The 13,866-nt window shown below is 54.8% G+C and overlaps 1 protein-coding gene across 1 annotated transcript in view; it reads right to left on the reverse strand.

Annotated features, from left to right (window-relative positions):
• The window catches only part of spef2 (sperm flagellar 2), a 154,984-nt gene that overhangs the window by 13,045 nt on the left and 128,073 nt on the right, over positions 1–13,866 (reverse strand). Inside the window, 4 exon segments of the mRNA XM_055632007.1 lie at positions 5,300–5,406; positions 6,668–6,897; positions 9,403–9,541; positions 10,204–10,320. Coding sequence (XP_055487982.1) covers positions 5,300–5,406; positions 6,668–6,897; positions 9,403–9,541; positions 10,204–10,320 — 593 coding nt within the window.

Genomic DNA, 13,866 nt, shown 5'->3' on the forward strand with positions numbered 1-13,866 from the left:
ACGGTTGGGGGGAGAGACTCAAATAGAGAAAGCTAGTAGACAGTGTGTGAGGCAGAAGGGAAGCACTCAGACCCAATATGTAGGGGGGAAATAGAAAAAAATAATAAGCAGAGAATAAGAGGTGGGGTTGTTAATTGTGTGAGCAGACAAACATAGGGGTGTAAAATGAGGGTAGAAGCAATAGGTAGCAAGGTGAAAAGTAAAAGTGGCAGGCAGACAAATCCAGGGCAAAAATCAAAAAGGGCAACTTTTCAACATAATTGTATAAGGGGTAAGAGTGTTGTAAGAGCTTTCGTAATAAGGTGGATGAGTTGAGTGTGCAGATAGTTATTAATGAATATAATATAGTTGGGATCACGGAGACATGGCTCCAGGGTGACCAAGGCTGGGAACTGAACATCCAGGGATATTCAATATTCAGGAATGATAGACAGAAAGGAAAAGGAGGTGGGGTAGCGTTGCTGGTTAGAGAGGAGAATAACGCAATGGAAAGGAAGGACATTAGCTTGGAGGATGTGAAATCGATATGGGTAGAGCTCCGAAACACTAAGGGGCAGAAAACGCTAGTGGGTGTTGTGTACAGGCCACCTAACTAGTAGTGGAGTTGGGGATGGTATCAAACAGGAAATTAGAAATGCTGGACTGGCAACAAAGGTAAAACAGTTATAATGGGTGACTTCAATCTACATATAGATTGGGTGAATCAAATTGGCAGGGGTGCTGAGGAAGAGGATTTCTTGGAATGTATGCGGGATAGTTTTCAAAACCAATATGTAGAGGAACCAACGAGAGAGCAGGCTATTCTAGACTGGGTATAGAGTAATGAGGAAGGGCTAGTTAGCCGTTTTGTTGTACGTGGCCCCTTGGGCAAGAGTGACCATAATATGGTTGAGTTCTTCATTAGGATGGAGAGTGACATTGTTAATTCAGATACAAGGGTTCTGAACTTAAAGAAAGGTAACTTTGAGGGTATGAGACGTGAATTGGCCAGGATTGACTGGCAATTGATTCTTAAAGGGTTGACGGTGGATATGCAATGGAAGGCATTTAAAGATTGCATGGATGAACTACAACAATTGTTCATCCCAGTTTGGCAAAAGAATAAATCAGGGAAGGTAGTGCATCCGTGGATAACAAGGGAAATCAGGGATAGTATCAAAACAAAAGATGAAGCGTACAAATAAGCCAGAAAAAGCAGCCTACCAGAGGACTGGGAGAAATTTGGAAACCAGCAGAGGAGGACAAAGGGCTTAATTAGGAAAGGGAAAATAGGTTATGAAAGAAAACTGGCAGGGTACATAAAAACTGACTGCAAACATTTTTATAGATATTTGAAGAGAAAGAGATTAGTTAAAACAAATGTAGGTCCCTTGCAGTCAGAAACAGGTGAATTGATCATGGGGAACAAGGACATTGCAGACCAATTGAATAACTACTTTGGTACCATCTTCACCAAGGAAGACATAAATAATCTGCCGGAAATAGTAAGGGGCCACAGGTCAAATGAGATGGAGGAACTGTGAAATCCAGGTTAGCCGGGAAGTGGTGTTAGGTAAATTGAATGGAATAAAGGCCGATAAATCCCCAGGGCCGGATAGGCTGCATCCCAGAGTACTTAAGGAAATGGCCCCAGAAATAGTGGATGCATTAGTGATAATTTTTCTAAAACCTTTAGATTCTGGAGTAGTCCCTGAGTATTGGAGAGTAGCTAATGTAGCCCCACTTTTTAAAAAGGGAGGGAGAGAGAAAACGGGGAATTACAGACCAGTTAGTCTAACATCGGTGTGGGGAAAGTGCTAGAGTCAGTTATTAAAGATGGGATAGCAGCACATTTGGAAAGTGGTGAAATCATTGGACAAAGTCAGCATGGATTTACGAAAGGTAAATCATGTCTGACGAATCATAGAATTTTTCGAGGATGTAACTAGTAGAGTGGATAAGGGAGAACCAGTGGATGTGTTATATCTGGACTTTCAGAAGGCTTTTGACAAGGTCCCACATAAGAGATTAGTATACAAACTTAAAGCACACGGTATTGGGGGTTCAGTATTGATGTGGATAGAGAACTGGCTGGCAAACATGAAGCAAAGAGTAGGAGTAAATGGGTCCTTTTCAGAATGGCAGGCAGTGACTGGTGGGATACCGCAAGGCTCAGTGCTGGGACCCCAGCTATTTAAAATATATATTAATGATTTGGATGAGGGAATTGAACGCAACATCTCCAAGTTTGCGGATGACACGAATCTGGGTTCTTGGTTCTTGGTTACTTGGTCCTCCAAAATATTCCAACTGGAATTTAAACTGGAGGTGGTGAAGGGAGGGATTAAGCTAGAAAGGGTTATTGGGAAGAAAGTGCTACTTTAAATTTAGTTGCATCTGGTTGGGTAACTATAGTTGGGTGGAGATTATTCCATGCTTTAATTGTGCGTGGGAAGAACGAATAGCTGTACACATCTGTCTTTGTAGCTGGGATCACAAATTGGATCGAATGCTCCTAATTGGTTTGGGGTTGGTGTAGGTCTTGTAATCTATGTCGAGCTGACCATTTAACATTTTGTAAAAACAGGTCAAACGGTGAGCTTCACGTCTGTCTTGGAGAGGGTTCCACCCCAGAGAATTCAGAAGTTTGGTGACACTCGCTTCTCTCTCATAGGTGTTAGTAACAAATCGAGCTGCCTGTCTTTGGACACGTTCGATGGATGAAATGTTTTTATTTGTGTATGGGTCCCATGCTGCAACTGCGTAGTCCAAATGAGATCTAACGAGGGTGAAGTATAGCTTCTCCTTGACAGAAGCTGAACAATGATGAAAGTTGCGCCTCAGGAAGTTTAGGACACCTGTTGCTTTCACTGTTGCATGATGAGTCTGACCATTCCAACGCAGATCATTCTGCAATTTGATGCCAAGATACTTAGTTTGTTTGGATTCTTCGAGGGTGACACCAAGTAAAGGCCGATAAATCCCCAGGGCCAGATAGGCTGCATCCCAGAGTACTTAAGGAAGTATCCCCAGAAATAGTGGATGCATTAGTGATAATTTTTCAAAACTCTTTAGATTCAGGAGTAGTTCCTGAGGATTGGAGGGTACCTAATGTAACACCACTTTTTAAAAAGGGAGGGAGAGAGAAAACGGGAATTACAGACCAGTTAGTCTAACATCAGTAGTGGGGAAACTGCTAGAATCAGTTATTAAAGATGGGATAGCAGCACATTTGGAAAGTGGTGAAATCATTGGACAAAGTCAGCATGGATTTATGAAGGGTAAATCATGTCTGACGAATCTTATAGAATTTTTCGAGGATGTAACTAGTAGAGTGGATAGGGGAGAAACAGTGGATGTGTTATATCTGGACTTTCAGAAGGCTTTTGACAAGGTCCCACATAAGAGATTAGTATACAAACTTAAAGCACACGGTATTGGGGGTTCAGTATTGATGTGGATAGAGAACTGGTTGGCAGACAGGAAGCAAAGAGTAGGAGTAAACGGGTCCTTTTCACAATGGCAGGCAGTGACTAGTGGCGTACCGCAAGGCTCAGTTCTAGGACCCCAGCTATTTACGATATATCTTAATGATCTGGACAAGGGAATTGAATGCAACATCTCCAAGTTTGCGTATGACACGAAGCTGGGGGGCAGTGTTAGCTGTGAGGAGGATGCTAGGAGGCTGCAAGGTGACTTGGATAGGCTGGGTGAGTGGGCAAATGCATGGCAGATGCAGTATAATGTGGATAAATGTGAGGTTATCCACTTTGGTGGTAAAAAACAGAAATGTAGACTATTATCTGAATGGTGGCCGATTAGGAAAAGGGGAGATGCAACGAGACCTGGGTGTCATGTTTCACCAGTCATTGAAAGTAGGCATGTAGGTGCAGCAGGCAGTGAAGAAAGGGAATGGTATGTTAGCATTCATAGCAAAAGGATTTGAGTATAGGAGCAGGGAGGTTCTACTGCAGTTGTACAGGGTATTGGTGAGACCACACCTGGAGTGTTGTGTACAGTTTTGGTCTCCAAATCTGAGGAAAGACATTCTTGCCATAGAGGGAGTGCAGAGAAGGTTCACCAGACTGATTCCTGCGATGTCAGGACTTTCATATGAAGAAAGACTGGATAGACTCGGCTTGTACTCGGTAGAATTTAGAAGATTGAGGGGGGATCTTATAGAAACGTACAAAATTCTTAATGGGTTGGACAGGCTAGATGCAGGAAGATTGTTCCCGATGTTGGGGAAGTCCAGGACAAGGGGGTCACAGTTTAAGGATAAAGGGGAAATCCTTTAGGACCGAGATGAGAAAAACATTTTTCACACAGAGAGTGGTGAATCTCTGGAACTCTCTGCCACAGAAGGTAGTTGAGGCCAGTTCATTGGCTATATTTAAGAGGGAGTTAGATGTGGCCCTTGTGGCTAAAGGGATCAGGGGGTATGGAGAGAAGGCAGGTGTAGGATACTGAGTTGGATGATCAGCCATGATCATATTGAATGGCGGTGCAGGCTCGAAGGGCCGAATGACCTACTCCTGCACCTATTTTCTATGTTTCTATGTTGAGTATATTCTTTACTCTGAATCTGCTCTCCCTACTGTGGTCAAGGTTGACCTGATTGTATTTGCATGCGGTGTATTGTATCTGTTTGGCGAGCATACAAAGCAAGGTTTTTTCCCTGTCCCTCTGTCACGGGTGAAGCTGAAACTGAGCTCCCTGAGTCTGGAGACAGACACAAAGCGCTGGAGTAACTCAGCGGGACAGGCAGCATCCCTGGAGTGAAGGAATCGGTGACGTTTCGGGTTGAGACCCTTCTTCAGACTGAGAGTCAGGAGAGAGGGTGACACTGAGATATGAAAGGGTAAGGTGTAAAAACGAGAGACCAAAGAGGACAAAATTTTAAGGAAAATGTTGAATAAATCATTAACTAGGGGAAGGTGACAACGAGGCATACAAACTCCTCATTGTCAGAATGAGGCACAAACTGGAGGAACAGCACCTCATATTTCATTTGGGCAGCTTACACCCCAGCGGTATGACCATTAACTTCCCTAACCAAGTTACACTTGCTTTCCCTCTCTTTCCATCCCTCCGTTTTCACACCTTACCCTTTCATATCTCTGTGTCTCCCTCTCCCCTGACTCTCAGTCTGAAGAAGGGTCTTGACCCACAATGTCATCCAACTCCTTCTCTCCAGTGATGCTGCCTGAGCCGCTCTTACCGCAGCATTTTGTGCCTGTTTTTGTTGTATATCAGCATGTGTGCTTCCTTGCTGCACATTGTGTGAGTGTGGTTTTGGCCGGGACGGAGGGCCACACACCTGAGGGTAGGTGACGTTGCACCAGGGCTCGTGGAGATAGTCTGATCCAAGGTCCTGGGACACCAGCTCGTGTAGAGTCTCGATGAACATTTTCCTCGTCATCAAACCTGCCAGATAGAAGTGGAGTTAATGTGAGGGGTCACTGCAGGACCCCAGCCCTGGCCGGCCTCTTGCAGCCACCATGGTCACCAGTGTCAGTCCGCGGTGACCCCAGCAGATCGGCGCTGGGACAAGGGGACGGGGGGAGGGTGGAGGGAGGGTGGGTGTCAGTGACTCTGGCAGATTGGTGTTGGGACGAGGGATGGGGCAGGGAGAATGGGCAGCCTGTGTAGTCGGCGGCTGTGATGATGGCCATGGCTTCGTTGCCATAAAGCCGCCCGTGCCCGCGTGTAGTGTGGGTCACGCCACACGCATGTAGCCGCCCGTGCCCGTGTGTAGCATGGGTCACGCCACACGCATGTAGCAGTGGGTGCCCGCATGTAGTGTGGGTCACACCACACGCATGTAGCAGTCCGTGCCCGCGTGTAGTGTGGGTCACACCACACGCATGTAGCAGTCCGTGCCCGCGTGTAGTGTGGGTCACGCCACACGCATGTAGCTGTCTGTGCTCGCGTGTAGTGTGGGTCACGCCACACGCATGTAGCAGTCCGTGCCCGCATGTAGTGTAGGTCACACCACACGCATATAGCAGTCCGCGCCCGCGTGTAGTGTGTGTCATGCCACATGCATGTAGCAGTCCATGCACGCATGTAGTGTGGGTCACGCCACACGCATGTAGCAATCCGTGCCCGCACGTAGTGTGGGTCACGTCACACGCATGTAGCAATCCGTGCCCGCATGTAGTGTGGGTCACGTCACACGCAGGCACGTTGCATCTGCTGGGGAGATGCCCCACGTCTCACAGCCCAGGGGACGCATGTTTACACTAAACCAAACATCTCTCAAGAAAGGAACTATCTTCAAAACACCTCTGCCAACTTAAGACATTTTTAATGGCAAATCTTTATAACAAATTAGTAACTTTTCTTACTGGCAAACCAATCCTTTGGATTCAGTTGAAAACATTTTTTTTTTGCATTAAAACCGTGCATGGAGCTGTTGGTCTGTGTGTAAGTGTTCAATACAACATCACTACGCAGGGAGACAGGGAGTCCTCTCCCGCCCTGCTCTCTCCTTCACCCTCTCCCCCTCTCTCCCCCCCACCATCCCCTCCCCCTTTCCCCCCCCATGCCACCATCCCCCTCCCCCTCCACCCTACCCTTCCTACTCCCCCTCCCCCCCATCCCCCCTCTCTTCCCTTTGTGATTTGACTGGAGATCACATTACCAGACTGTTACCGCCTCGCCCCCTCACCGACCCCAGCCTCACCGGTGGGGGACATGGCTATGAAGTGCTCCACAAGGTTCCGCAGCTGCTGCATGGTCATCTGCCCGGCTTTGGGGATCTCTATGGAGGGCTGGCGGGGCAGAGGCCCCGGATCCTCCACCAGCTTCACGTCGCCGTCCACAAAGAACTCCTTGCTGCCCAGCGCCAGGTGGTACTTGATCTTAGTCCCATCTTCAATGTGCTCCAGCCCCACGGCAAGCAGGGCAGCGATGCTGGGGGAGAGGAGAGGGTAAATGGGAGCTGGGTCAGTGGGGGAGAGGGGAGGGTTAATGGGAGCTGGGTCCGTGGGGTACAGGGGAGGGTTAATGGGAGCTGGGTCATTGTGGAGAGGGGAGGGTAAATGGGAGCTGGGTCAGTGTGGAGAGGGGAGGGTTAATGGGAGCTGGGTCAGTGGGGGAGAGGGGAGGGTTAATGGGAGCTGGGTCAGTGGGGTACAGGGGAGGGTTTAATGGGAGCTGGGTCATTGTGGAGAGGGGAGGGTTAATGGGAGCTGGGTCAGTGAGAGAGGGGAGGGTAAATGGGAGCTGGGTCAGTGAGGAGAGGAGAGGGTTAATTGGAGCTGGGTCAGTGCGGAGAGGAGAGGGTTAATGGGAGCTGTGTCAATGGGGACAGGGGAGGGTTAGTGGGAGCTGGGTCAGTGAGGAGAGGGGAGGGTAAATGGGAGCTGGGTCAATGGGGGACAGGAGAGGGTTAATGGGAAGGAGGTGGAGGGAGGGTGAATGGGAGTTTGGTGATGAAGGAAGGGGGAAGGGGTTAATGGGGGCTCCATCTGTGAGAAGGAGACTCTAGCTCTAGTCCAGGCAGCATCCTGGTAAACTTCATCTGCATCTTCTCCAAAGCCACAATCTCGTGTAACGGGGTGACCAGAACTCAACACAATACTCCAATGCCGCCCAATCAGTTTTATAAAGCTGCATCATTTCTTCCTGACTTATACTCAATGCCCTGACCTATGAAGGCAAGTATATCCCGTGCATTCCTTATCACTCTATCTACTCATGTTAGTAATTTCAGGGAGTTATGGACTTGGACACCAAGATCTCTCTGCACTCAATGTTACGACTCCTGCTGTGAACTGTACCCTTTCCCCTTACATCTGACCTCTCAAAGTGCAACACTTCACACTTACTCAGATCAAACTCCAGATTTCTCTGCCTGTATCTACAACTGATCAATGTCCCACTGTATACTCTGACAGCCTTTCTCACAGTCCACATCCCCAGCAATCTTGGTGTGATTTGCAAACTCACTAACCAATCTGTCTATATTTATGTCCAAATCATTTCTATATAAGAGGTCCCAGCAGATCCCTAAGGAACTCCAGCCCGAATAACTCCCTTCCACCACAAGCTTCATCTCTAGGTAAGATTATTCTGTATCCATAAGCAAATCACCGTGGATCCCATGCATCTTAATCTTCTGGATCAGCCTACCATGAGGGACTCTCTGAAATACCTCACTAAAATCCATGTAGACAACATCCACTGCCCGACCCTCATCAATCACCCTCAACACCTCCTCAACAAATTGAATTAAGTTAGTAAGTCATATCGTGCCCTGTACAAAGCCACGCTAACTGTTCCTAATTAGCCCATTCTCTTCCAAATAGGAATAAAAGTCCAATAGCTTCCCCATCACTGATGTTCATAAGAGATAGCAGCTGAATTAGGCCATTTAACCCATCAAGTCTACTCCGCCATTTAATCCTGGTGGATCTATCTTTCCCTCTCAACCCCATACTCCTGCCTTCTCCCTATAACCCCTGACACCCTAATCTTTAAATGTCCGCCCTAAAAATATCCATTGACTTTGCCTCCACAGCCGTCTGTGGCAATGAATTCCATTGATTCACCACTCTCTGATTAAAGAAATTCCTCCTCACATGAGGCTCACCGGCCCATAACTTCCTGAATTGTTCTTATTTCCTTTTTAAAAAAAACCACAGCTCGTAGACTCCCTCAAATTCCCCTGGACAATCTCTGACACCTCCCACCAATTAATTTCTGGATCTCCCTGTCTTGTGCTCCACTGATATGTACTACATACCGACAGACTCCCACAGCCCCCTAGACTGCACCTCCTGCCACCCTGCTGCTCGGAGGCACCCCTTTCCTTCCTCTCCGCTTCTCCAAGTCCTGGCTCTTCACTCAAGGACCTCTGAAACATCCTCCTCCTTTGGGAAACGTGGAATCTCCTTCTCTGTTGCCACTCCTTTACCGCTCTTGGACAGGTACAGTACAAGGATAGAAGAGGTCCCGTGGGACATGGAACAAACACAGGCAAATAGGAGTAACTCAGGGAGGCAGCTTGGTCAACATGGATGAATTGGGTCAAATGGACTGTTTCTGTGTTGTAGGACTTCAGGGTAGAACTTGGGGAGATAGCGGAGTCAGGGGATATGGGGAGAAGGCAGGAACGGGGCACTGATTGGGGATGATCATCCATGATCACATTGAATCATGTGATGTGAATCGAGCGGTGCTGGCTCGAAGGGCCGAATGGCCTACTCTTGCACCTATTGTCTTTGAAGGAAGCTGGGCGGGAGGGAGGGAGGGGTAGAGAGGGAAGGAGGGGGATGGTTGGGGAGAATGAAGAAGGTGGGGTGGAGGGTGAGAGATGGAGGCAGAGAGAGGGATGGTTGTGGAGAATAGAGGAGGGTGGAGAGCGTCAGGGACAGGGGAGGGGGGGGGGGGGTTGAGGACTCTTGCCTACAGTACCTCTCCATCTCCTGCAGGAACTGGCTGCCGAGCCAGTCCTCCATGCTGGCGAACACTTCGTCAGCCTTGGCCTTCAGATCCTGCACAACTGCCAGAGCTTTCAGTTTGATCAGCTCCAGCCGAGAGGTGACGGCAACCGCTGGGGACAGAGACCAGGCTCAGGGCAGCGACACAGGACAATACAATACAATACAATACAATACAATACAATCAGTTTTATTTGTCACATTGCACATAAAGTGCAAGTGAAATGAATTTGCCAGCAGCGGTAAAATAATAAAGAACACACAAAAACACAATAAAAATGTAACACAAACATCCACCGCATTCATTCATCACTGTGGTGGAAGGCACAAAATTTGTCCAGTCCTCCTCCATTTCCCCCCGTGGTCGGGACCTCAACCCTCCACAGCCGCCGCTGCTGCGGGCGTCCAGATGTACAGACAGGTAAAAGTCCAGGTAAGTCCAGAGTCGGCTCTTCCCCACCGGAGACCGCGGTCACGGACACGGGACGGCCATGGACGCGAACACGGATGTGGGACGGACACTAACACGGGACGGACACGGGACCTTGACCGTAACCACATGGACTAGGCGTGGACACAACATGGGACGGTGACCACATGGACATGACAGGCACAGCACAGAGATGGGACCATGACAACACAAACCAGGCACGGGGACGGTTACATTGGCGACATTCTGGGCTGTCAGCCCTCCTGGTCTGTCCCAAGTGTCACCTCCTCCTCCACCCTCCCTCCCATCCGCACCCCCCCCCCCCCCCCCCCCCCCCACTCTCACCCTCGGTGTCCAGGGCTGTCAGGTACTCAATGAACATGCGCTCCCTCAGCTCCCTCCTGCGAGCCTCCTCTGGGTTCTCCACCACCACGGGCATCTGAGGAGTGGTGGAGCGGAGCCCTGGGGGTGAACACAGCAACACTCAGCCCAGCTCTCCCCCCCCCCCCCCACTCACTCACACCACCCCCCTCAACCCATCCACCCACCCACCGGGACAGTGTGGGGGAGCGGAGCCCTGGGGGCGAAACAGCAACACTCAGCCCAGCCCTCACCCCCACCCCCACCCCCCCCCACTCGCACCACCCCTCAACCCATCCACCCACCCACCGGGACAATGTGGGGGAGCGGAGCCCTGGGGGTGAATACAGCAACACTCAGCCCAGCTCTCACCCCCACCCCCCACCCCCCCCCCCCCCCCACTCGCACCACCCCTGGGGGCATCACACCCTCCCCTACCATCACCCTTGGCCCCACCTTCCCCCACTTGTCTGACCTCTCACCCCTCTGACCCCCCACATCTGTCACCCCACCAGCCTCCCCACCCTGTGTGGTGAGGGACGGGACAGTGTAGAGGGGCGACCAGTGTGGGGGGGGGGGGGCTGGGGTGATAATTCTGGGGGGGTGACAGTGTTGGGGTAAGGGAGAACAGTGAAGGGGAGGACAGTGTGGGTGGGTGACAGGGGGGGGGGGGGGGGGGTGACAGTGTGGGGGGGGGGGGGGGGTGACAGTGTGGGGGGGGGTGACAGTGTGGGGGGGGTGACAGTGTGGGGGGGGGTGGGGGGGGTGACAGTGTGGGGGGGGTGACAGTGTGGGGGGGGGTGACAGTGTGGGGGGGGGGTGACAGTGTGGGGGGGGTGACAGTGTGGGGGGGGGGGGGGGTGACAGTGGGGGGGGGGGTGACAGTGTGGGGTGACAGTGGGGGGGGTGACAGTGTGGGGGGGTGACAGTGGGGGGGGTGACAGTGTGGGGGGGGTGACAGTGTGGGGGGGGGGACAGTGTGGGGGGGGGGGTGACAGTGGGGGGGGGTGACAGTGTGGGGGGGGGGACAGTGACAGTGGGGGGGGGTGACAGGTGGGGGGGGGGTGACAGTGTGGGGGGGTGACAGTGTGTGGGGGGGGGTGACAGTGTGGGGGGGGGGTGACAGTGTGGGGGGGGGGGGGGGGGTGACAGTGTGGGGGGGGGTGACAGTGTGGGGGGGGGGGGTGACAGTGTGGGGGGGTGACAGTGTGGGGGGGTGACAGGTGTGGGGGGGTGACAGTGTGGGGGGGGTGACAGTGGGGGGGGGGGGGGTGACAGGGTGTGGGGGGTGACAGTGTGGTGGGGGGGTTGACAGTGTGTGGGGGGGGGTGACAGTGTGGGGGTGGTGGGGGGGGGGTGACAGGTGTGTGGGGGGGGGTGACAGTGGGGGGGGTGACAGGTGTGGGGGGGTGACAGTGGGGGGGGTGACAGTGTGGGGTGTGGGGGGTGGGGGGGGGTGTGACAGTGGGGGGGGACAGGTGGGGGGGGGGGTGACAGTGTGTGGGGGGGGGTGTGGGGTGTGTGGGGGGGGTGACAGTGTGGGGGGGGGGTGGGGTGTTGGTGGGGGTGGGGGGGGGGGGTGGGGGGGGGGTGACAGTGGGTGGGGGGGGGGGGGTGGGGGGGGGGGTGACAGTGGGGGGGGTGACAGTGTGGGGGGGGGTGACAGTGTGTGGGGGGGGGGTGACAGTGTGTGGGTGGGGGGGTGACAGTGTGGGGGGGGGGACAGTGGGGGGGGGGGGACAGTGGGGGGGGGTGACAGTGGTGGGGGGGGGGTGACAGTGTGGGGGGGGTGACAGTGTGGGGGGGGTTGACAGTGTGGGGGGGGGGGTGACAGTGTTGGGGGGGTGACAGTGTGGGGGGGGGGGTGGGGGGGTGACAGTGTGGGGGGTGGTGACAGTGTGGGGGGGGGACAGTGTGGGGGGGGGGGGGTGGTGACAGTGTGGGGGGGGACAGTGTGGGGGGGGGTGACAGTGTGGGGGGGGTGACAGTGTGGGGGGGTGACAGTGTGGGGGGGGGGTGACAGTGTGGGGGGGGGTGACAGTGTGGGGGGGTGACAGTGTGGGGGGGTGACAGTGTGGGGGGGGGGGACAGTGTGGGGGGGTGACAGTGACAGTGGGGGGGGGGGTGACAGTGTGGGGGGGGGGTGACAGTGTGGGGGGGGGGTGGTGTGGGGGGGGGGGGGGGGTGTGGGGTGGGGGGGGGGGGGGGGGTGGTGTGTGGGGGGTGTGGTGGGGGGGGGGGTGGGGGGTGACAGTGTGGGGGGGGGGTGACAGGTGGGGGGGGGTGACAGTGGGGGGGGGTGACAGTGGGGTGGGGGGGGTGACAGTGGGGGGGGGGTGACAGTGTGGGGGGTGGGGGGGGGTGACAGTGTGGGGGGGTGACAGTGTGGGGGGGGTGACAGTGTGGGGGGGGGGTGACAGTGGGGGGGTGGGGGGGTGACAGTGGGGGGGGGGTGACAGTGTGGGGGGGGGGGTGTGTGGTGTGGGTGGGGGTGACAGTGTGGGGGACAGGGGGGGGTGACAGTGTGGGGGGGGGTGACAGTGGGGGGGGGGGTGACAGTGGGGGGGGTGACAGTGGGGGGGGTGACAGTGGGGGGGGGGTGACAGTGGGGGGGGGGGGTGACAGTGTGGGGGTGTGACAGTGTGGGGGGACAGGTGGGGGGTGACAGTGTGGGGGGGTGACAGTGTGGGGGGGGACAGTGGTGGGGGGGGTGACAGTGGGGGGGGGGGGGGACAGTGTGGGGGGGTGACAGTGTGTGGGGGGGTGACAGTGTGGGGGGAGGGGGTGACAGTGACAGGGGGGGGGGTGACAGTGTGGGGGGGGGGGGGGTGACAGTGTTGGGGGGGGACCAGTGTGGGGGGGGGTGACAGTGGGGGGGGGTGACAGTGTGGGGGGTGGGGGGGGGGGGGGACAGTGTGGGGGGGGTGACAGTGTGGGGGGGGTGACAGTGTGGGGGGGGTGACAGTTGTGGGGGGGGGGGGTGACAGTGGGGGGGGGGGGGGGTGGGGGTGTGGGTGACCCAGGGGGGGGAGGTGTGGGGGGGGGTGACAGTGTGGGGGGGGGGTGACAGTGTGGGGGGGGGGGTGACAGTGTGGGGGGGGTGACAGTGGGGGGGGGGGTGACAGTGTGGGGGGGGGACAGTGTGGGGGGGACAGGTGGTGACAGTGTGGGGGGGGTGACAGTGTGGGGGGGGGGGTGACAGTGTGGGGGGGTGACAGTGTGGGGGGGGAGTGTGGGGGGTGGTGTGGGGACAGTGTGGTGCGACAGGTGGGGGGTGGCAGTTGGGGGGGGGTGACAGTGTGGGGGGGGAGGGGGGGGACAGTGTGGGAGGGGTGGGGGGTGACAGGGGTGGGGGGGGACAGTGGGGGGGGTGACAGTGTTGGGGGGTGGGGTTCATGGGGGGTGACAGTGTGGGGGGGTGACAGTATGGGGGTGACAGTGTGTGGGGGGGGTGACAGTGTGGGGGGAGGGGGGAGTGACAGTGTGGGGGGAGGGGGGGGAGTGACAGTGTGGGGGGGGGGTGGACAGTGTGTGGGGGGGGGGGTGGGGAGGAGGGGGAACAATGGATGAGGGAGGCTGGTCAGGTCAGCAGTTCACTGATCACTGTATTTCAAGACTTCTGAGGGTTAAACGTTTAACTGCCCCTCC

The sequence above is a fragment of the Leucoraja erinacea genome, unplaced genomic scaffold (assembly GCF_028641065.1).
Source record: "Leucoraja erinacea ecotype New England unplaced genomic scaffold, Leri_hhj_1 Leri_99S, whole genome shotgun sequence".
Taxonomy (NCBI): Eukaryota; Metazoa; Chordata; class Chondrichthyes; order Rajiformes; family Rajidae; genus Leucoraja; species Leucoraja erinaceus.